Source organism: Nymphaea colorata, chromosome 1 (assembly GCF_008831285.2).
Source record: "Nymphaea colorata isolate Beijing-Zhang1983 chromosome 1, ASM883128v2, whole genome shotgun sequence".
NCBI classification, from domain to species: Eukaryota; Viridiplantae; Streptophyta; class Magnoliopsida; order Nymphaeales; family Nymphaeaceae; genus Nymphaea; species Nymphaea colorata.
In genome coordinates this window covers 38,008,674-38,031,196 of record NC_045138.2, presented here as the reverse complement: position 1 = coordinate 38,031,196, position 22,523 = coordinate 38,008,674, and the positions used below count along the sequence as shown (strand labels likewise).

General features: G+C 37.8%; 3 protein-coding genes across 3 annotated transcripts; 1 reads left to right on the top strand and 2 right to left on the bottom strand.

Moving 5' to 3' along the window:
* Nucleotides 1-4,868: 4,868 nt before the first annotated feature.
* Nucleotides 4,869-9,872, bottom strand: LOC116248382 (50S ribosomal protein L21, mitochondrial). The gene is made up of 5 exons (XM_031621148.2): nucleotides 9,282-9,872; nucleotides 7,745-7,825; nucleotides 6,672-6,773; nucleotides 5,939-6,013; nucleotides 4,869-5,864 (listed from the first exon to the last, which is right to left on the bottom strand). Exons 1-5 carry the CDS (start codon nucleotides 9,783-9,785, stop codon nucleotides 5,796-5,798), a joined length of 831 nt encoding a protein of 276 aa, XP_031477008.1. The 5' UTR covers nucleotides 9,786-9,872; the 3' UTR covers nucleotides 4,869-5,795.
* Nucleotides 9,873-14,637: 4,765 nt separating this feature from the next.
* LOC116251795 (metallothionein-like protein type 3) lies at nucleotides 14,638-15,995 on the top strand. The gene is made up of 3 exons (XM_031626078.2): nucleotides 14,638-14,790; nucleotides 15,449-15,496; nucleotides 15,632-15,995. Exons 1-3 carry the CDS (start codon nucleotides 14,744-14,746, stop codon nucleotides 15,732-15,734), a joined length of 198 nt encoding a protein of 65 aa, XP_031481938.1. The 5' UTR covers nucleotides 14,638-14,743; the 3' UTR covers nucleotides 15,735-15,995.
* A 1,402-nt stretch (nucleotides 15,996-17,397) lies between these two features.
* LOC116248742 (mannan endo-1,4-beta-mannosidase 2) lies at nucleotides 17,398-22,013 on the bottom strand. The gene is made up of 5 exons (XM_031621707.2): nucleotides 20,809-22,013; nucleotides 19,564-19,761; nucleotides 18,917-19,039; nucleotides 18,138-18,349; nucleotides 17,398-17,926 (listed from the first exon to the last, which is right to left on the bottom strand). Exons 1-5 carry the CDS (start codon nucleotides 21,160-21,162, stop codon nucleotides 17,533-17,535), a joined length of 1,281 nt encoding a protein of 426 aa, XP_031477567.1. The 5' UTR covers nucleotides 21,163-22,013; the 3' UTR covers nucleotides 17,398-17,532.
* Between the last annotated feature and the right edge of the window lie 510 nt (nucleotides 22,014-22,523).

The window sequence follows — 22,523 nt, the reverse complement described above, 5'->3', positions numbered from 1 at the left end:
TTCAGTTGTACCACTCTTCTGGCTACAAATAAACGATATGTGACACTCTTTACCACTCACCACCAATGTTCCAAAGAAGCTTTGGATCTTGGAGGCACGAAGGAAAGGTGAAGAGGCTTCGGTCTCTTGCAGGTATCTCCCCTACTAAATACTTTGATTTTTATGAGTAAATATAAGCACATCTAAACAAGCCTAACAAAAGGAATGTTAAGAGATGTAATATATGTGGTCACTTCTCTCACTTTTATCTTGGCCCTCTCGTGTGCCTTATGGCGCAACCGTTTAAGTAGTGATTTCACCAACCTAATTATACGGATGGATGAAAATTAATGTTAGAATTTGTAAGATCAGAAAGAACATAAAAATCAGATAAGTTAGATTTTACAGCATTTTAAAAATTAACTGCCTCGCAGGGTTTGTCTAGACATCCGATTTGCATGGCTTTTTATTCTTGTATTTTGCATCCATCTACATGGTTATATTTTAAAAAATGAACAACTTAGAAGGATGGGAGGCAAACATAGAAGGTATATTTGGGAAGGCATGGCCTAACGACCGCACCTGATATGTTTGCTCCTTTAAGAGAATAATTTACAAAGTGGAGATCAGGTTCACTGCTGTGCTTCTATTTAACAAGGCGAAATGCACCAAATGCACAAGGGAATGAATACTCTTTTCCCTTTTGCCAATCACACTTATCACTATGTACCTTCATTAGGTGAGAATCTCAAATTATTCAGTGCATTTCATCGATCAAGATGATGGAACTTACTTATAACAAGAGGGGTAAAAGGTTGAAATTTTTTTCGTGGTAGAATGGCTCTTAGAAACAACTATGGTTGCCAATTTAATGTTCAAAGTTTGGAAGCATCGACAAACGCTTGAAACTATGGATGACAGATTTTAGGGAATTAACAGATATGGTTTAGTGCTCTAAGAGAAGTTTCCTGTTGCAAAGAATTGAAAGTAAAACACAAATTTTGTTGCAGTCTTGGTAAACAGTAATATGAAACTAGGTAATATTCATGCAACGAAGGTCGAGTCAATTAAATTTCGTGAAAATTCCAAGATATTCGTCAGTAATTAAACATCATACAATATATTAACAGCCTTTTTCAAATCCAAACTCTTCTCCCCAGCAAAATGATACAATATATTATTGGCCTTTTTCAAATCCAAGCTCTTTCCCCAGGGCCATGGCCTCCTGTGCGCTGTCTTTAGTTGCAGAATGCGCACCTTTTCTGCAGAGTTCAGACGATAGACCAAGGCTAGAAATATGTAGAAAGCACATCTCCAATGGAGATCAGGACACCTTTTATGAGATTGATTAACTTAATTTCACTGCTTGTGTCGATGAATTCGGGTTTTGCTAACTGCAATTCCAATCGGTTCTTGAGCCAAAGTTCTTGAGCAGTAGGAGTGTCACTGCTTGTTTTCCTTTTCGTGAAGATCTGATGCTCTGCACCCCTTTATTTTTTGATGTACATAAGATTTTTTTGGTAATAAAAGACTGAAATCCTATCTCCCGGAAGATTTCTGATTGGAATGTCCCCAGTTTGACAGTTTTGAGTTGATTATAATACCAACTTCAATTCATTAGATCATCAAGCCCCGTGAGGCATAGCCTAGCTGGTGGGGCAGGAGGTGCAGAAAGCACGCGCCGTAGAACATATCAAAGGTAAAGCAGGAATTTAGACGCCAAATGCAGATTTCAAGTAATGAAAACCACTTTTGCAGAGACCAAGGTATCTACGCCTCGTGCTTTTTCTATTAGGCGTATCTGCAGAAACGCCGAGAAAATAAAAGTTAGTATTCGATCTTTAAGCAAATTATACAATACATCGAACAACTTTTCATCATATGTGCTGGCAGAACAATCCACTCAGCAGGCAAGTGTATTCCTTAGTGCATGATAAGCATTGATCAACCAATCTGATACGTCTGCGTAGGACATCCATAACCAGATAAACTTTTAATGGTAGGAAGGAATATCCAAATCTGTGTTTTCCGACATGCCAAAGATGATTAGTGCTCCGACGTTGGATACCACTAATAGTCGCAAACACCATTGGTGCAGACTCAAATCATCCATGATCAACAGCCATGGTAATGGCTGCCAAGAAGGGCCATGCTTCTCAAATCGATGCGCATCAGATTTCAGAATCAGGAAAAGCGCATTTCAAGAAAGGCAGACAGCTTCAACAGGCACATCATCCATCCACCTGCCATGAACATGGCTGACAAGAAGGACCTGGGCTCTTAAGTCAATTTTTGTACATCCCGGAAAAGGGCATGTCAAGAAAGCATGCAGACAGATATGGCTGACTATAGGGCACAGTGATGTTATGGGCTTCAAGCATCCTGTGCTTTCTAGTGCATATTGAGCCAATATCTAGTGGGTTTACTGTTCCAGCCGGTTCAGTGAGTTGAGTAAAGCCTGGTTGCATTTTCATACCAGGCCGTTGACCTTGTGTACAAATACCATTCGAATAGTTTGATCCACAACTTGGTGGAGCACCCGGTAGTATCTGCTCCCCATAATGACACAGTCTCTTCCTCTCCCTCTCTCCCTCTCTTTCTCTCCCAATAAGTTGCTGTATTAACTAGGTCGGCCATATATACTCACAGTTGCTGTCTTGATAATGGGGTGATACGGATTCACTACGAACCAATCTGATCACTATAGAACTCGGAGTTTGAAGCGGAACCCATTTGTGAAATCAAGCCACCCACTATGTGGTTTTGAGAAACACGAATCTGTACTTTATTTTATACCCGAACCAATTTTTGACATGATCTACATGAGTCAGAACTGGAACTCAGCTTCCTTAAGATTGCCTTCGTTCATACAAACCCAATGAAAATATTACTTGTTCAAGTGATCACGCGTTGGAATGCACTAAAATTTTATATAAATGTACTGTCTTTTATTGGAGTCATAGCTTTAAAACATGTAACTGACGAATAAAAAATCACATGTCAAATCCCATCAAATGATCTAATTTTTTCGTTTGTTACAGCCAAATTGGAGGGTAAGTTTAAAAGAATTCCAAACCAAGAACTTTTGTTATGACAGTGCAACCTAAAAAACACAATAAGTAGTTTCTTCTGCGATTTAATAGAAATTAACTTTTCATAAAAGGCTACCAACTTTTGAGAATATAAGTAAAACATACTTAAGTTTGAATGTTTTTGGCCTGGCCATCTATTTCATATTCAAAAGAGGCAGCTAAATAAAAGCAATTCAAACATAAGCTTGTGTTTGCTACTCTCATTGTGTATATGCTTTTAATTTATAAAAGTTTTGAAACTTTTATTCTTTTAAGGAACAGACCGAACGTCAACTAGAATCGAATCCCATTAAAGGTGCCCATTTGAAAATAAATGTAATGTATTCTTTATCAAAACATTTTCTTTTTCTTTTGCTATTAGTGGAGCATCTACCAGCACAAGTTCTAGGTTTTTTTCTTCAAAAGGTTCTGTTAGGTACCACAGTAACTAGTAGAGTTTCAACAGATGCCCAAACTTGGACCCTTAAAGTTTAGGGGATTGATATCCCTTTTAAAGAAATATCATGCTATGTCTACGGCAACTTATATTCTACTTTCTACCAATGGCAGAGCCAGGATATTTTGGCGGAGGGGCACTCAGTCACCAACATAGGTTTGATGTAAGTCATCGGCATTGCGATATGATTTTTCATTTTTCCAATGAAACTTTTGATATGCACCGCCTACACAGACCCCATGTATTTCGGCCACTGCCTCGTATTCTCCTAACCAATGCATTGATAGAAACTTCTTGCTATTATGGCTACCGCAGATGAATTACACAGGGGCCGGCAGGAGCCGTGGTTCCTCTCAAAATAATTTTTTTTTAATTTACATGTAAATTTTTGAAAATTTTATTTATCTTATATAAATATTTTGAAAAATTATATTTTGTTAAAATTTTGAAAGTATAATTTGGCTCCTCCATTTTGAATAAGATAATAGCTTCAGAAGGCGGAAAATCCATCCACCCACGAGAAGAGCTTCGGAAGGTAACAAAAAAAAATGTAATGTAGAAAATATCACTTTTTTCTGAACCTACTAACAGCACCACTTTTTTGAAATGTATAGTAAAATTCGTTTTTGCCATGCTACGAGTATCAGTGTCGTAATTTCCTCCACCTGTGACTGCTATTGCGACTGTTACAATAAATTGATACGGAACGAACCACTCCGCTCTCTCTCCAACCACATGGCTGCCTCTTGATGCTGCCCAATGTTGACAGAGATGCGCACTGTACCGCGGCACCACGTCGCACCATCTCAGAGCCGAGAAGCATCGTGCCTTGACGTACCGTCAGTCCGTCACTCCCTTCGCTAGGATGGAGGAAAGGAGAGAGAAAGGATGGACTCCAAAACAATGTTTGGATGCAGAGGAAAAGATAGGGGAGGAAGGGAAAGCAAATGAGAAATTAATGTATTTTTAATTCCTGCAAAAAATGAAGAGATTGAGAAAAAAATCAAAAGGCTCCTTAAGAACCTCTCTCTCTCTCTCTCTCTCTCTCTCTCTATATATATATATATATATATATATATATATATATATCCAACCTTTTTCCTCTTTTCACTTTTCTTATTTTAACATTTTTTTGGTTTTGTTTTCATAACGAACATTTTTTTAATATTTTTGAAGAAAAATGACACTTTAAAATCCAGTAAGATAGATTTTTACCTTTCTTTTTACACAGGCACATGTATACAATGAAATTAGGGATGATACTTTGCTGAAAACTTGAAAATATGCAGAAGTAAGAAACTTCTGAGAATCTCAAAAGAAAGAAATGTGCGAGCTGTTAATGATGAACCAGGCACCAAGCATATACACGACAATTTCTTTAGAAAATAATCATCCAGACCATTTCAGTTACGTATACTACCAAGAGCAATGACCGGTAGCAAACAGATTAGAGCATATCTAATGTTGAGAGCACACATGAGTCTACAAGGGCTTGAAGCAAGAATGCTTATTAAAAGTTGCCATGAGAATATCCAATAATTCCATTCGACGTGAGCAGCACGGTTGGGGGTACAATATCATTTGCTGCGCTAATGCAACACAGATTTGATTTAACATGGAGATGGCAGGACTCCAAGAGAAACATATAGCCCTGCAAGTAAATCCATAAACAGAAATAGCACAATTACCCATGGTTATTCTTCATTGACAAGTACATCCAGATCTCAAGCACATGTTTTGAAAAAGCACAAACCAAGGAAGGTAAAAATGATGGAGAAAACTGCAAATCATATGATAGAAAAAAACAATGATCTAATTCTCTTCAGAAGTGAACCATTTGCTAATTAATATCGTCAAGCTTCGGGTTACTATGTAAAAGCAAAAGTCAACAAACACTTGCGGCCTCAAGAATCTTGGAAATAATTACCCTTGCAAGTACAGAACATAAGAATCGAGGGAAGGAATTCCCTCCATAAGTGGTGACAAGGTGCCAAATTCATCTCCAAATAGCCGAACTTCAAATGCATAAATCAAAGTGTTCCAAGTGTTCCGACAGTGATAACATGTCAAATATATCACTTAGAAAATTCACTGGAAATTTCAAGTATACATGTGGAAAACCAGACAAACAATTGCCTTATTTCTCACTGGATATTTACGAGCACTCCGCAATGGACAACTTGCAAATCAGTTCCACGTCCATAGTATAAGGCATGGATATATTCATAAAGGAGCCTATCGCACATCCCTGTCAGAGGTTGTTTCCTGGGGAAAAGATTACTTGATAACTAAGCAGCCATCACTGTTTGTGGTTTCTCTATTCCTTGAATATCCGTAATCCTGAGTCTTGTCAATTCCTGCAAACACAGCAAGTCATGTGAATCTATAAACCAAAAACAGTTAACAGAATGTTTGTATTCAATTTGTTTACCTGACGATGCCCCTTGGTTCGACGGTAATTTTTCCTTCTTTTTTTCTTAAATATAATTACTTTTGCATCTTTAGCCTGCCAGGTGAAACAGTTTTCAAGTCACACAAGGCTGCTAAATGCAGAAGGCATTACATGGAAAACAAAAAGCTGAATTTCATTCCAGAGACAAAAAGCACAAAAGAAATGCTACACCCAAAAACACTTGCGTAAAATTCCAGGTCATGGAAAAACAAAAAGCATGAAGAACCAAACACAGAACACTATCTACGCCTTCTAACATCTAGAACAACCAGAAAAGAGAACGCAGTTTTTGCCCAAACCATGCAGCAAACTAGCCTCTGCCATCTGCTACAATTTTCCTTTTTTCTAAAATGTAGAGATGTTAAAACATTGATTACGAAGAAATTAAGTTCGGCTGCAATAGAATGAAGTAGTCCAAATCAAAAAGCAAATTGTCAACTTATGCTTTGAAGAATAATTCACAGAAAGAATCCATTCAATATGCCATGTCAGCTCCCATGAAGAGGAGCAAAGAAAAAGGAAGGATAATCTTTCAAAAAAATGTGAAATGCAGACACGAGAGGGAGAGCACAAAAGAAACAAGATGAAGTAATGGATTAAAGTCGTCACGTTTCAAGAAATATTCAGTAAATGGCAGACTAGAAGAGCTTTTTCCAGTACTACTACAATGTGATTTGACGGTGATGCTACCAAAAGGGATCTAGTCACTTACATGCTCCTCAACGACAGCATGAACCTCCGTATCTGGCAGAATTGGCCTGCCAATTATAGTCTGTGTCTTCGATCCAATCATCAATACCTTACTGAGAATCAGCTGCACAGACAGTAAGAATCAATATGTCAACAAGATCTATATGTTCTTACATTCAATCAGAATTACATTTTCAAGCACCTAATATACAATGTTGAATTGGAAACCCTGGGTGCAATAATACCATTTCTCAGTTCCTGCTTGATACCTTGAGGAGTTTCCCATGAACTGAAAACATGCTTGTTTTCAAAGGTTGCTTTGCCCAATAAAGTGAAGACCAGCTCAAAATAAGAATGTCTTCACCAACCAGAGAAAAAGAACCATATCGTGCTTAGAGGAAGTCTCATTCCAAGTGGACAAAATCAAGACTCCCACAAGCCATCATGTTCTGGAGATACTCATCCTAACTTAAAGACTCTAAACAATTCACAAGCAGGTAGTTGTAAAACAGCATGATTGCTGCCATATTCTCCTTTCTTGTTTCTAAAGGAGTTAATTGGATGTATAGGAAGCTAAAACTCCCCTTGCTACCTACCTGCCAACTGACAACTACCAAATGCAAGTTGAGATGCACTTTTGTGTATCCAGAACTAGATCATCAATTCACCTACTAACGTATGCATTTTTAGCAACACAACTAAATTTTAAAATGATAACAATATCCACCTTTTCTGTCATTATCTGGAAAGATAACTCAAGCCATCTGACTATATATTCTATTCTTGAAATTTTCTGGCAGAACTATTTGAGAAATTCCTCAAAAGTCAAGAAATTATCATAAAACACCTTCAATTATTCAACTATAAAAAAAATCACAAAAACAACGGTCCAGGAATATGCTTTTAACAGAATCATAATGGTCTCTTAATTTTGACAAAGAAGACCAAAGGGAAAAAGGGAAAAAAAATAAACTTTACCACAGCATACTTTGTTCAACAAGGAAATAAAAAGTGTGACATATTGTAAACAATAGCTTGGAAACAAACTCCAAAATCTGAAACTATGGCACATAAATAGTTGGCAATACCTTATACCTTGTCGTTTACTTCACACCACTTCAACCTCTCAGTGTAGACACAGTCCCCATTGCAAACTTTGAACTGATGAGATCCAATCTATAGGAATGAAAAACAGGAGAAGTGAATAAAAAACACCAACCATCTGTAAGAAGGCAACTAAAAATCTTCTTTGAGAGACATTATGATCTCTGAAAGAACGCAAATTGACTGCTAAAGGAAAATGGCCATAAACAAATTGACAAACTTGATATCTTTTCCTTCCTTTCATTTGTGATAAGCAATTGAAAATGCCAGCAATGAGAACAATAAAAAAATACACACTTACATTTACATGCAACTACATACTAATATTTTTCAATAAATAAGTTTGTCTCCTTCTTCTCATCGTATGGGTGAAAGCACGAAAATATCACATTTTAAAAAGTTCATTGAAGAAGTAGGAATGTATTTCACCTGGAATCATCACAGTGTCTTTTCAATTCGATCATTTGGAATTTCCACATTTATTATTTGTACCCATGAAAATGGTTAATTCTTTGACATCTTTATTGGGTTTCAATTCCCCATATTTCATATTAGGGCAAAATATGAAGTGGTATACACTTATAAAAGTGAAATTCTTGCCTCTCAAATGGGTCATCTTACCCAAAAATATATGAGAAAGTATTCCTCCAGCTCTGTCATCCAAAACTCCAACAGTTCGGCAACTCATTGCTCAAAAGCATTCTCCTTTTAAACTACCACCAGTATAATTCACTTTAAAGTCTAAGAAATGGTTGAGACTTGAGAGTTCATGTGCTACCTTTCATAACTCAAATTCCACAATCCGACACTGCTGGAAACAATTTGAATACTATCCGGATGCCTGAGATAAAGGATCTCATTTTGGACCTTTTGGATCCAGTTTAGCCTTTTCTTGCAGGCTTATTTCACTAACCTAATTCAGAAATCAGTGGTACTTTTGTCTTACCTTCGGCGTCAAAGTAAGAAGCTCCTTACTCCGTCCACTTAGGACACATCTAACTGATTCCCGTAGGTATCAACTTACGCATTCGCCTTAACCAGTTGCCGAAGGACCAGGGAGTCCTTCAAGGCCGATTACCGTCATCATATTCAGAGTCAATGCACAGGGAAAAGGTGCCTTAAGAAAGCCTGAAGACACATTGCAGGACAGACTAATACTACCAACTTCAACTCACGCCGCCTCCTTGTGCAGTCTTTAACCTGAAAACTTCCTTGCAAAATGTAACTCAAGCAAGCACCTCACTACTAGGTTGCATTCTCAAACCTCACAACAAAAAGAATTCTGAGTTTAGTTAGGATTCCAATTCCACAACTAAAAATCCGAGCCATTCGAAACGCTACAGTTCAGAAGGACAAAAAACTTCAGCATTTTAATTGGCAAACAACCTCAACCTAAAAATAAACAAGCTCGAAAGGAAGAACTATCTCACGTTTATCCAGGCCATAGAACGGCAATCATAAAATCTACGAATGAAGAAATGCAAGAAAACCAAAGGCAACTAATAAAAAAAGAACATTATACTGAAACCTGAATCACTGCGAAGACCGGCTCCCAGGGCTTGAACGGCCGCTCAGACGCCTGCAATTGCCCGATCACTCTGTATCCGATCGCCGCCGCCTCTTCCGCCTTCTCAGCATCACTCATCTCTCTACCGGCCAGACGGTTAGAAACCGCTTCCTCCTCGTCTGTGTCATCCTCTTCTTCACCATCGTCATCGTCATCATCATAATCTTCTTGTCCTTCCTCATCGCTATCACCTTCATCCTCTTCGCGCTTTTGCCTGAACTCTGGCTTCCTCGTCGTTGTCGAGAAGCCCTGACGAAATATAGACTCGCTTCCCAGACTGGATTCACATTTCTGGAGGGAATGCGGAAGGATCGAGCCCGAAAGAGGAAGAGGGGGGTCGGGAAAAGAAGAGGGATGGGATTCGAGGGTTTTAAGGAACCCCGCGTCGTTCTTGGAGTGGAGAGCGGAAGAGAGACGGCGGACAGAGAGAAGCGATTGGATAGGTCGCCTTGCCGCCATGGACATCGAGATCCTGAAACGGAATCCTCTATCAACCCCGTCCTTTTCTCTCTTCTTTCTTCTGCAAAAGCCGGGAAGACGACGCCGTCGTGGTAGGGTTTAAGGGTGGTTCGAGATTAACACGACTCGGGTTTCAGCTCGCGTCTCGGGTGGAAGCAGGTCGTCCAGCTGAACTGGATCTTTTAGGACCAACTCTCAAGCTAACGGTGTGGCTCGAGCTCGTTAAACGTTATAAATTTATTAAAATAATATTCTTGAAATAGAGAAAATTTTATTTTTGTTTAACTAACTCATCTTAACATGTCTACAAACTATAAAGCATAACTTTGATTGATCTACATTTTTTTAAAAATGCAGATCACATATGCATAAACTATTTTTAAAAAATGAAAAAAATATAGTAAAAACACGAATGAGATTGATTCAACTCTTTTTTAATATAACATTTAGGAGCTGTTTGGTAATAGAAAAAGTTTGTTATTGTTTCGTAAGTCTATACAAAAATGTGAAATACTTTATTACAGTGTTTTATGAATACATCATACTTTTTGGTACACATTTATTGATTGAACAGTATCAAATTGTTATTATTATCAAACGACACCCTCAAAAATATGAATAAATTCATGAAACACTTTAAAAAAACGATCGATGAATCTATCCTAATTTTTTGAGTATATATACATAAAACATAAACCTACTATTATTATTATCACTAGGGGTTATTTGGTATAAGAACATTTTGTTATTATTTCATGATTTTTTCTGTTAGACAAGGGCAACTTCATGAAACACTTAACGTAAACATAATATAAGATAGGATTATATTAATATTTCCAAATACCTATTCACATTTAGATTAACTACGTGACTAATGCAATTCCTAATAAAACACCGCACCATTTATTCAATGCCTTTGTGTCATGTAGACGATTTAGATTGACGATACTTGTACAAGAGCATCCTAAACTTTTTTGTTAATATTTTGCAAAAATTCCTTTCTGCATTTGAGATTTTGATACATTGCTAGAAGGCACATGAACCATCTTTTAAGATGATTAAGATTGACAAGACTTTACTAAAGAGAACAAACCCTTTCTCTTAATATTTTAAAATATATATATATATATATATATATAACATTCCTTTCTCCCTTTCTCCTTTTGAGATGTCCATACATTTTTACAAGGCGCAAAAAGAGGTTTAGTAAAAATAAAATTAAATAAACCACAAGTACACAAACCTCTTGGCACTTCAACTCTATAAGCATGGCAGTGTGTTAAGATATGATCTTCATTTCTTAATTTTTTATAAAGACACAGTTAGATTTAACTTTAGTTGTATAACAAAAACGCACTTAAGTAATATATTATTTTGGACTGCTTTCATTTAACAAATATGTGGCTTCGCCATTGATGTAATGAGTCACCCATGAGATTTAAGGGCTCTTGATCACTTTATCTCAAAGTTTTTCATTAAATAGAAATTATCATAAGTAGAAGGTCGGACTAAATGGGGAGAGAGCGAGAGGAGAAGAGAACATTACTCATTAATATCATCAGACAGCGCCGTTAGGATTCGAATTAAGGACGTAACTAATGACTACAACACCCCACCCAACTCAAACTGTTGCGCTACCAACATTTGGTGGAAGAGAAAGAGAACCGACAAAATGGAAATGCATTGATAAAATTGAGTAACGAGAGGTCATTAAGAAAACAAAAAAAAAAAAAAAAAAAATCAGCAACAAAAAAAATCTCCAAAGAAACCAACAGACAAAGAAGAATTGAAAAAAAGAAAAGAAGAAAGAAAAATAAAAGGTCTTTCATCCAGAATTATGTGTTCTCCCGTGTCCTTGTACATGAATCAACAAGCAGAAGCCTTGGTTAAGAAATTAACAAAAAAATGAATCCATTGACAACACAACAACAAAGAAGAATCCGGTGCCCTCGAAAGACGGGCCACGACTTTCTTGGTCCAGAATTTTTCTGCAAAATAAGAAAACTGGGAGCAACATTATCTAAGTTGCTTTTTCTTCTGATGGAAGAAACTTGCAGCCAACTAAGTATTTGCAGGTGTCGTGTATCACGCCATTGGAATGCAGTGTCTTCTTTAACTTAACCTTCGTGGAGCATCAGCTTCCTAATCTTTGATTTGAAAGTTGCTCCCTTCGAAAGCGATGGCAGTCGACGTCTGAAACACGAAAATGGCCCGTTTCCGATGCTTTGCGAAGACAAGATAAGTTTCTTTTTTCGACCAAAGAGATAAGGTGATCAACAGCGGTTGCTTGGAGAATAGACTGACGCGGTTTAGTTCTCAATATCATGATTGTTTTGCCAACCACCGGAACATACAACCAAGGCAATGAACGATCGAGCCCCGTCGTAAGGAGAGAGACCTCATTTGCCCATTTAAGTATTTAATGTGAAGTTCATTACTTTTATGAATTTAGAATATTTGTTTTTCCCTAGAAAACTGCACCAGGCCGAGAGAATTTGCGACATAAAACCCCGAAACTAGTACCTCTACCCGAAATCAACCATGCTGAGTGGTTAGTTGAATCTTCTAATATGTTACATTTAGATAAGAGAAAGTGCATCTGATGGGAAGGACTCTAAGATCACACAGAATGTGTTTCAAAATGGGTGGAATTCACAAACATATGGCTGTCTGTTCCTTATATCCTCTTTTAAGGGGGCGTTTGATGGTTTGGAATTTTGATTGAAGAATAAAAATTACAGAAGCATAATTACTCCTCAAACAAGAATGAAATTAAAATTCTAAGTTTCAGTTTTCTAATTCCAAAAACAAAATACCATGTTTGTTTAATAATTTTAATTTCTTAAAAACTAAGCATTTTTATTGTAAAAGTTCATGATTTTAAATGTATCAAAGGCCCCCCAAATTGACATTTAAATTCAAACAAACAGGGCGGGTACCACTGATTGATGTTATTATCCCTCTATGGGAACATTGTGTGTTTGAAACGAGAGTTCTTGAAATTCTCGACTCGTAAATATCATGTTCTTATTTCAGTAAATACGTCGTCATGATTATGAATACTGTTGTTCTTAAACTACAATCAAACGCCGAACATGGTCGTGTAATATTTTTTAAAATAAGAACATGGTGTTCTTCAAACATAGGAGGTTGTTTGGCTAATGGAACGGTGCATGAAGGCAGGTTCATAAAAAGGTATGTTATCATTTCATGAGCCAAACAACCCATATATTGTATTACAAAAACATAATGTTCTTCTTATCAAACTTCATCTTAAAGACATATTAATAGTGCATGACGTGCATGTGAGGGATGAAATGAGGCCCATTCTAATGTTTTCATATGCTACCTTTTGTGCTTTGCAGGAGGATTATATTTTTCTAAATTTTCGGGCTCGCACATATAGCCAGAGTGTTTTACTTAAAAATGTAAACTTAGGTGCCATTTGGGTGACAACCCTAAAAGGTTTTGCCTCCAAAACATTCTTTTGAGGGTTTAGAAACCGAGTTTTATGAAAACCCACTTTTAAATAAAATGTTGTTTTTTAGTCTATGGAAAACTTGTTTTCACCAACACCCCCACCACTGAACCTGGTTATATGTGCCATAGATTTTTCCTGTAAAATGTCTTTAGTTCACCCTGAAAAATAAAACTTTTTGTGAAGACAAAATTGAAAATGAACAAAGTAAAAATATTATGGAAGATATTTCTTTTTAATAAATTACCAAAATGTTCTTCCCTTCTTTACTGTGCACCTTCTTTAATGTGCACAGTCCGATGCACTAACTTTCTCTCCCTCCACCCCACCTTCCTTGCTTAGGTTTTCTCTGCAAAACGTCATTTTACAAAATTTACTTTTAATAAACTTCAAATTTACTTCCCCATATTGAGTTGGGAAGTTTGGTGCATGAACATATACAATATCAAGATCCAATTCACCTAACAATCATTATTGACACCTTAGAAGTAACAAGTGAACAAAGAATCTATTTAATCTGCGCAATCGTGAGTGAATGAATAAAAAATTGAGGAGCACATGCACAACGACAGGTTTTAATAGGGAAGCTTAATTATCTTGACATCGACAGCAACAGGTCTGTATATTTTTGCACCAGGTCTGGACATTATGTCAAACACATTTTTGTCATCCAAACATAAATCAGGTTTCAACAATAAAAACTTAGTTTTTTGACTTGTCATCAAAACATACAAACAAGATTTTAAAAATTTCACAAATCCAATTTTTGGGGTGGTTCGGATGACGCCATCAATAAACTTGGTTTTATGAAAACCATGTTTTTGAAAACCTTGTTAAAAACTCAGTTTTGTAAACTTAGTTTACATGTTTAAATGACAAGTGAAAAACTTTGTTTAGAGGTAAAAATTAAGCTTACCTGAAAAACTTGGTAGAAAATAGATTTTTCAGGCCTTTCATGAAAATCGGGCTTTGACAAAACCTAGTTTAGTTGTTATTCAAACACTCTGGAGATGGTGTTTTGAGTAAATTGTCATCCAAAAACCCTCTTATTAGTTTAGTTGAGACCTTTCCGAACTTTATTGCATGAAGTTATTTCTTTCGCGAAATGGAAAAGCAAAAACAAAATGGAAGGGAGATGGTTTGGAAGACGATCAAGAAAGGCCAAACTGAGAACTGTTAGCGTGCAAAGCACTGTCACCGGACGGCGATGGAAGGGACGGCGCCTATCTCTTTCCTGCCACCCTCGTATCATAGAGATTCCTTTGTCGTCTTCATCCTAGAAGAGTGTGCCCACACGCAAGAGCTGCTTTAGAGCATTTGGTACACACGATTGAGAGGCGATACCGCCGGTGGCCTCATGAAACTTGCGCCTATAAATACGATACCCACCACCTTTCTTCTGCACTACAAGCACTTCCTGATCAAGCAGTGAGCCTCTTCTCCTTCCATTTCTTCACTCCTCTCCCCACCAAGCTTGCTCATCACCATGTCGACCTGTGGCAACTGTGACTGCGCTGACAAGAGCCAGTGCGTGTAAGTGAACTACGATAATATTTTAATTGGTTAATTTCTGTGTGTGTGGAATACATGCGCTGGCTTCTTTGTCCGTGTGTGAGTATATATAATAATCAGATCATGCGGCCCTAAATTTATATCTATCCTGTCTCTCCTCTCTTTTTTCTTTAAAGGTAACGATACATGTACATATGCAAATTGAATTGAACCGGTTACCTTTGTTGCCAAGTTTTTTTTTCTTTATTTTGTGTCATTATGTTCTGTCACCAAAAACCATGGTTGTTAAACAACTGATCGTCTCAAATGCATACTTTTTAATAGTTTTTAGTAACATAAAATAAAAAATAACCATCCGATCTTAAAAGTAGCCGACTGATTTCTCAAACATATATATATATATATAAGTTTGGGTATACATCTGTATCTCTATCTCACAATTGCCTTTGTATCTTGTTTTGCATCCATTTTTCCTCTTATGGTGACTGGTTTAATGAAGTTCATATCATCTCTCTCTCCCTGTGTGTATATATATATATATGTAAAAAGTGACCTTCTTCATAAAGTTGTTCTAAATATTAATGATTTTTATATTTTCAAATGGTTAAATACTTAAATGTGAAAAAACGAGTATAGATGATGATATGGTATTAAAAGTAATCTGATTTTGTGCTTGCAGGAAGAAAGGAAATTCTTTTGGTATCGATATCATCGAGACGGAGAAGAGGTATAGATGTGTCTTAGATCAACCATGCATCTAACTTATCTTACTTCATACCAACTGCACGAATCTTTCAATAATCAAGCTTAACTGTGGTGATAATGACCTTGCTCAATAGAATAGTCGGCATCTTATTTGCAGTTACTTCGATGAAGTCATGGAGGTGCCGGCGGCCGAGAACGGCTGCAAGTGCGGTGCAGGCTCCGCCTGCAAGTGCGTGAACTGCTCCTGTGGTGCCCATTAAACCTGCTTATCATCGTGAGCAGCAGAAGATACGTGGTGGCAGTTTGCATGTAGGCATGTGTATGTGCTTATGTATGTGGAGCGTGTGCATGTATGTTTCTTCATGCATGGCATGCTTATGTGATGTCTAGATATGTTATGGTAGATGGAGATGCACCATGAACGCTGCTGCCCGTATTAGTCCAGTCGGTCCTTCCTGTGTCTACCTCTCTCTTGTTGCACTTGGACTTGTGCTTTAATAAATTTCCTCTATTTTAAAGTATGTTTGATTTTCTGTTTTTAAGACGCTTGGTGTCCCGAGAACGGGAAGAACAGATGCGGCGGCCCTGGGAGAGGTTGCCGTGTTTGCATGGAGCGAGACAAGACTCCATTCCGTGGCACTTTTCAAGGAAACGTCGGAACGTATTTTGGCTTTTTGCAAGCCGTGCGGGTGCGTTCCCTGTGTCCGGCGTTTGCATCAGCTAAACGAATGTCCACTTATGGTTTCATGTGTGCCTCTTTTCGTCAGAGTTTCCCATAAGCATAAATACTTGTCTTATTAATACCAACCTCAACCTCATAACGGTACGAGCCATTACAGGGTTTTCTATTTCATGGGTGCATGACATACATATAAGATCTGATATATATGGCGCCTGCGACTGCAAGCCAAGACATAAAAAATTCATTGCCAATAAAAGAAGGTGTTAACTCATATTCGTATATTTGTAACTATGACAATCAAAAATAATATCATCTAAATTGTCAAGACCTGGTTTGGTGGATCACAACCTATCTCTTATTAGCTTCGTTATTTAGCTTCGGCTTTAGCTTGAAAAGGGTTAAAAATAAGAACTGATTATTGAACTTACCAACTTTATAAATTTTTTAGCTCTTTCTTTAGACTTTAATAGATTCTGAAACAAGCTCTATTAATCTTAAAGGTGGTGAGGCAAAGGAGGGCCAATGGCTCCTCTTAATAAAAAAATAAGGGGATGAGATCCCCCAGAAGCAGCATATTTCATTGGAATTGTTTCTTTTTACAAGAAATCATCTTTTACGACAAATGTAAAGTAGTACTTTTGAAAATATTATAATATTAAAGCACGTAGTTGTGAATGATTGTATAAAGTCAATTTGCAAATGCTAAGTAGTTGTATGCTAATACATAAAAAATTCAGCAGTTAGTTATAAATTTCTGTTTTGTCAAGAAAACCAGAATACCTTTTTTTCAAAAAAGAAAACGACAGCCGAAGGGACAGAAAAGAAACTGCAGCCTTCGACTCAGTTTGTTCACAGGCTGGCAATGAAAAGGAGAAAATCTATCATAAGGCTGGCACAGGGCAGGTGCGTATCTTGCTGAAATCTCGACAAGAAAGTCGGGCATATGAATTACGAGTATTCGGTAGAAGGAACCACGCAGATGATCCCCAACCTAAGATCCACAGTTGCCTGCTCAATTCACGGCCTTCCCACCCAAGAGACAAATATCGTTGCTTTGTCAAAGACAGAATGAGGGAGAAAGAGAGCAAGAGAGAGATGATTCGCCTACTTTAATGAGATTTTTTTGAAAAAATAAATTTTGCATTGGATTTAGCCTCATCTGCATCTGGTATAGGTCCACTCTGTGATATCCGTCGTTGAAGTTGGAGCCATTGAAACCGCCGGTAGCCGTGGACAGATCATTCACAAAAACAGCCAAAACTTTCTATATCACCAAACACATATTTCCTATACATGCATCATAAATGCAAGAAGGAACAAAAGAATATGAATACAACAACTTTGGAAGAAAATAAAAGAAAATGTACATACTAACTCTATGGGCATTCAGCCAATAACTTGGATGAACTCTTGCCATGGCGGATTGCTGCCAACCTACACGACTGTCTGGTTATGAGCTTGTAAATGGATGGTATCCTCCATGGAACAATTGCAAATGCATCTCCATACTCGTCCATGTCATCGACAAGAAACTGCCATGGCATTGCTCCAGCACCAGATCGCGTTGCTTTTGCAGCTTCGTACAGTAAATCATACACCCTCTTGTAGTACTGATATCGGTGTCCCGGTTGAAAGTTATCAGTCTTGGAAGACAACCCAAATTCAGCAAACAGCACTGGTTTTTTCAAATCCTGGTCTCCATCATCAATATGAGATGATATCCATTCCGACACAAACTTCATCTTCTCTGTGAAACTGAGCCCTGGACACCTGTAGTATGAAAGAGTTTATGCACTGGGGTACGAGTTCAGTCAAGGACCTTTTGAACCTAAACATGTGCTTAATACTAAAACTGCATGAAGAAAAACCAGTCTTTGCATCGAAACCATATGAACTTGATGGAGCTTGCATCTTTTCTAGACATGACTGACATTTTTTCACGTGTAATTGACTAACTACTAAGCAAATCTGATGTACTTACCAGCTATCTGGGTATGTATGAACAGAAGCAAAATCTATCGCTGCAATCCTCGAATTTTCCACAAAATCAGTGCCAAGGCTGCTTGCCCAGTCTCCGGGGTTCACATGGAACTTTTTGGCAGTTGCTGCACTATAGAAGCCTTCCACTCCAACAGTTAGTAGGTGGTTCTTGTCAATAGATTTCACGAATTCAGCCATTTCTTTGATCCAACCCTGCATTTTTTTAAATAGGTAAAGATTTATTAAATTACAGGGAGTTTTTCCATGAAGCTTGCTGTTAAGATAGTCCTTTCTCAGGGCAAGAATAGTTAGGGGAACAATCTTATGTTCCTACCAATTCATTAAACAGAACATATTTGGAACAAAATACAACGAAGAACAATGTAACAAAAGCAAACTTGGTCCTTCCTCATATACATAAATCATTACTAAGCAACTGTTATTAATTAAAATTTTCTATTTTCTATTGCTTATTGAAATCTATTATCATATTTACACTGAAGCTAAGTAATATCTTGCCCACTGAGGAGAAAGAAGAATCTTTGAGCCCGTAACCCTTGATCCCCTGTCTCATTTATTTCATTATTTGGTACTTGTGAGGTTGTACAACCACAGATAGACATAACTAAAGAAATATGAAGAAGTACTAAATTTCATAGTGAAATGTGAATGGACCCAGCCTGCACCTACAATGAGCTAGTCCAGTCAGCTAGATCAATCTTTCAAAAAATTAGGCTAAATAAGCATAGAAAATGAAGATTTAGGGAAGAAGCAAATTACCTGAAGTGAACTACCAGAAGGATCAGTTGTACAACGAGGCTCATTCATTAATTCCCATGCAAAAATTGTAGGATCGTTTCTATATTCAACTCCTGTAAAGCGATTTCTCCGAGTCAACATTGTCTGTAGATAGACAAGCAAAGATGAGAATGTATGTATAAAATTATAAATACAACTCACATTCTACCATACAATAGAACTGCCGAGATTAGTGAGAGGATAAAAGCTAACCACCCAGTTCTGACTGAATATATAAGATTTAAGAAAACAAACAATTGATTTAAGGCATGGAGCATACATATACAAATCACAGAATGAGACATGACCAGGAGGGAATATTGACCAGGTTGAAGTAAACTGTATAAAATCCAGGTTTTGGTTCATAGACATAATATCTCAACCACAACCATTTGCAATTTGGACTACTCTTTTTCAGTACTGATATTTTCATAAGATGACTCAGGAGGTACTTTCTGTAATCAAACCCATTGAACAAGGATGGAATAACAATGCCGGTCAATGTTGCACAAATGAAGGAAGCTTGCAGAATAACCCAAAATTAGGCTTTGAAAGGTCACATAGGCCTAATAAATTGTGATCAGCTGTACAAGTTTTTGAAATAGATGGAGCTATTCATTTCAACTTACCTTCACATAATTCTTGAAATGATGTCTGATGGAGGAATCGGAAAAGAAAGAGTCGTTAGACCTGCTTGAAGCTGACCCTTCCTCCCATGCCCATTGAACATACTGAGCTTTACCTCCATAGGCATGCAAATTATTCACCAGACAGAGGATTAATCTAATCCCATGGTGCCGTGCTTCTGCAATGACTCGATCCAATGCCTACGAAAGTGTTCACATTGTTTTGTTACCATCAAATAGAAAGGCCCCAAACGTACAGTCAAATATATGAAAGAAAAAGTACTACAGACACTAAAGAATTCATAAAAGATTATTAGAATCAAAACTCCAATTGATGTTCTATTTGGTTTTGTCATCTCAATTGCAGCACTCAGGTGTTCAGGTGGACTACAAAGCACCCTCACTGAAAGGAACCCAATTAACGCTAGAAGCAGTGTCATACTGAGCTTGTCATTAAACTTGGAACATGAAGCGCACAAGCATCATGTGCATTATAGTTGCATTCTATGATTTGAAAAACCATATATCTGAACACCAAAATCCTTCATAAACTCGAGGTCACCAAATTGTGTACTGGTATCAGAATCCTGTCATAGAAGTTAGTTGCTTACTCATTTAGTTGTTTGTTTGGACCTTATTTCAGCTTGCTGGATTCTTGCGATACATTCAGATGACAATCATGTGAGAACTGTCGCCTGTGTCCAAGTCTATAGCAAGACAATAGCATCATGCCCCAGAAAAAAGAGTTAGAACACACCTAAATGTAGGCCCAGTCTCTGTTTTTTTATATCTGTATTGCAAGATGAGGATTCTGACGACAATGAGTAGTTGCCCTTGTAGCATTGGCTGCAACTTCTCCTCAAAGACCATGAGTTGCTACTACCATAGATGAAATGAGAAGTGCCTGTTCCAGCATCTTTCATATTACAACCTCTCAAGAGTTACGTCATGTCTATGATAATGGGTGATACACCTTATGTTTAGTTTTTCGTTCTAATATTTTAGGTGCTTATGGAGTGACCAAGATCATTAGAGACAATCTTGTTCGAACCAACAAAAATAAAACTTAAAAAATAGGTCCTTCTCTGGCAATACAAAGAAAGCAGCAAGAAGCAGAATGAAAACGAAAAGGATCGATGTACAATGTAAAGCTGCTACATTTGCCCGTATACGCGTTCAAATCAATCATGAGATGTGAAAAAGGAGAAGAAGAAGAAAAAAAGAAAAGAGAAAGAGAGTTGAGATTACCTTAAATACGCGTTCGTCAAATTCTCCCGGCTTAAGCTGTAAGGCATTATATCCGGCATCATTGAAAGCCCAAGTTCTGCAAACAGTAAGCCCCATCTTGGCACCAGCATGAAGCATTTTCGTTACTCTCGGCCTACTGTATTCTTCCACCGCCTGATCCATTAACCAGTAAGAATTCCATCCGTTGACATAGAATTCCTTCCCTCCCTCAACAAATTGAGTCCCATTTCTTCTCACAAACTCCATCTTTGGCTCCCTGAAGAAAAACTTTAAATCCCCCAATGTCATGTAAATAAAAACAGCACACGAAGCAAACCCAAGAAGCGGGCAAAATAGTCCATTTCCTGCCAACATCCTGGGAATCAGGAAGAATCACAACCAACTCAAAATCTACTGACTGGTTCTTGCCAATATAGCAATAAAAGGACAACAAGGTTAGCAGTTTCTCCAAAAGGCTTCAATGAGGACCCACACATTCTAAATCTGGCTTCCAGGCATCAATGGCCAATCCAGATTTTGCAGCTTTGAGGTTACTAATTAGTCTGCACCAAATATAATACCGTAGAAAGAAGTGGGAATCTTTTTAACGTCAATATAAGGCATCCCTGGTCGGCTGCTACAAGCTAGAGCGCAAAGTTTGTTGTACCAAGAGAGCTACACAGAGTCGCCAACAACCAAAGTTGCGCAAACCAAATGCGATTGATCATGGAGTTTCAGAAGGGTAACCACCCTTGCCTTTGAAGTCTTCAGGCTTCCACTATTGCAGGGAGAGATGATATAAACAGCCCGAGGACGATGGTTTTCAACGTAAAAGTCCAGCTTTTAAGAGAGAGAAACCGATAAGCATTACAGCCGGAAGCCTCTGTGAGAGAAAGAGAGGGGGTTCCAGGTTCCTACAGCCTGAACGAGGCTGGTCCCCAATGCAGAAAACAAGTTTCGGAGAGACTGGAAAGACGGACAGAGAGAGAGAGAGAGAGAGAGAGATGGTCGACGCCGCCTGAATGAGTTCGGTTTTCAATATAAGCACACAAATTGAGTGTTCGACGAGGAGGAAAGCAAGTTTCAACCCTCAAGACGTTGGACACCAGACCTTGCTTTTTTCTTTGCCTTGTTTCCTTTTTCAAATTGCATTTTTTTCCTCCAAAATTTCAAAGCAAATTTTCGACAGAACTCCCGTCATCCTCTGTTCAGCCTATCTTTGTCCTTCGAAACATTCCACAGTTTAAATTTGGACTTATACAAGTCGGTTGAGTGAGTTCGCAGGGCATAAACTAATCTTAGGTGGAGGACGTCGACTCCCTAGATACCCGTCAAAAGAATTCTAATTTAAGTGGACCGAGAGAGCCCAGAGGCTGATTCCAACGCAAGCCTGTAAGAGACGCACAAAAAAAGCCCATTATTTTATATGAAAATATTCTCAACAGAGACGCCTTCTTTTAATTTCTTTAGACGGTAGTTGAACCAAGCTCACCAACCAAGCTTCTGTACACGACAAAGGAGAAATGTTAAATTCTCTGTTGATTGAATACCAAGCAAGGTGAGATTCCAACATCTTTCTTTATGGCAGGCTCATATTGTACTGTAACTTGACACCTTTTTCTTTTTTTTCTTTCTTTTTTGTGGTTCCTCGGGCACAGAGCAGTTTTAGTCTTCCACTTATTTATGCAAGCTACGGTGTGACTACCCATTAAGTTTTTTGCGGAACAGAGGGATAG

What these genes read in the sequence shown, in the direction of transcription:
- LOC116248382 (XM_031621148.2), bottom strand. Translation starts at nt 9,785, where the DNA reads ATGTCCATGGCGGCAAGGCGACCTATCCAATCGCTTCTCTCTGTCCGC. An exon ending in CGGTCTTCGCAGTGATTCAG is followed by an intron (nt 7,826 to 9,281) that starts GTTTCAGTATAA and finishes TCATTCCTATAG; the next exon opens with ATTGGATCTCATCAGTTCAA. An exon ending in GAACCAAGGGGCATCGTCAG is followed by an intron (nt 5,865 to 5,938) that starts GTAAACAAATTG and finishes CTGTGTTTGCAG; the next exon opens with GAATTGACAAGACTCAGGAT.
- LOC116251795 (XM_031626078.2), top strand. Translation starts at nt 14,744, where the DNA reads ATGTCGACCTGTGGCAACTGTGACTGCGCTGACAAGAGCCAGTGCGT. An exon ending in GCTGACAAGAGCCAGTGCGT is followed by an intron (nt 14,791 to 15,448) that starts GTAAGTGAACTA and finishes TTGTGCTTGCAG; the next exon opens with GAAGAAAGGAAATTCTTTTG. An exon ending in ATCATCGAGACGGAGAAGAG is followed by an intron (nt 15,497 to 15,631) that starts GTATAGATGTGT and finishes TCTTATTTGCAG; the next exon opens with TTACTTCGATGAAGTCATGG.
- LOC116248742 (XM_031621707.2), bottom strand. Translation starts at nt 21,162, where the DNA reads ATGTTGGCAGGAAATGGACTATTTTGCCCGCTTCTTGGGTTTGCTTCG. An exon ending in CTTCTGGTAGTTCACTTCAG is followed by an intron (nt 18,350 to 18,916) that starts GTAATTTGCTTC and finishes AAAAAAATGCAG; the next exon opens with GGTTGGATCAAAGAAATGGC. An exon ending in CATACATACCCAGATAGCTG is followed by an intron (nt 17,927 to 18,137) that starts GTAAGTACATCA and finishes TTCATACTACAG; the next exon opens with GTGTCCAGGGCTCAGTTTCA.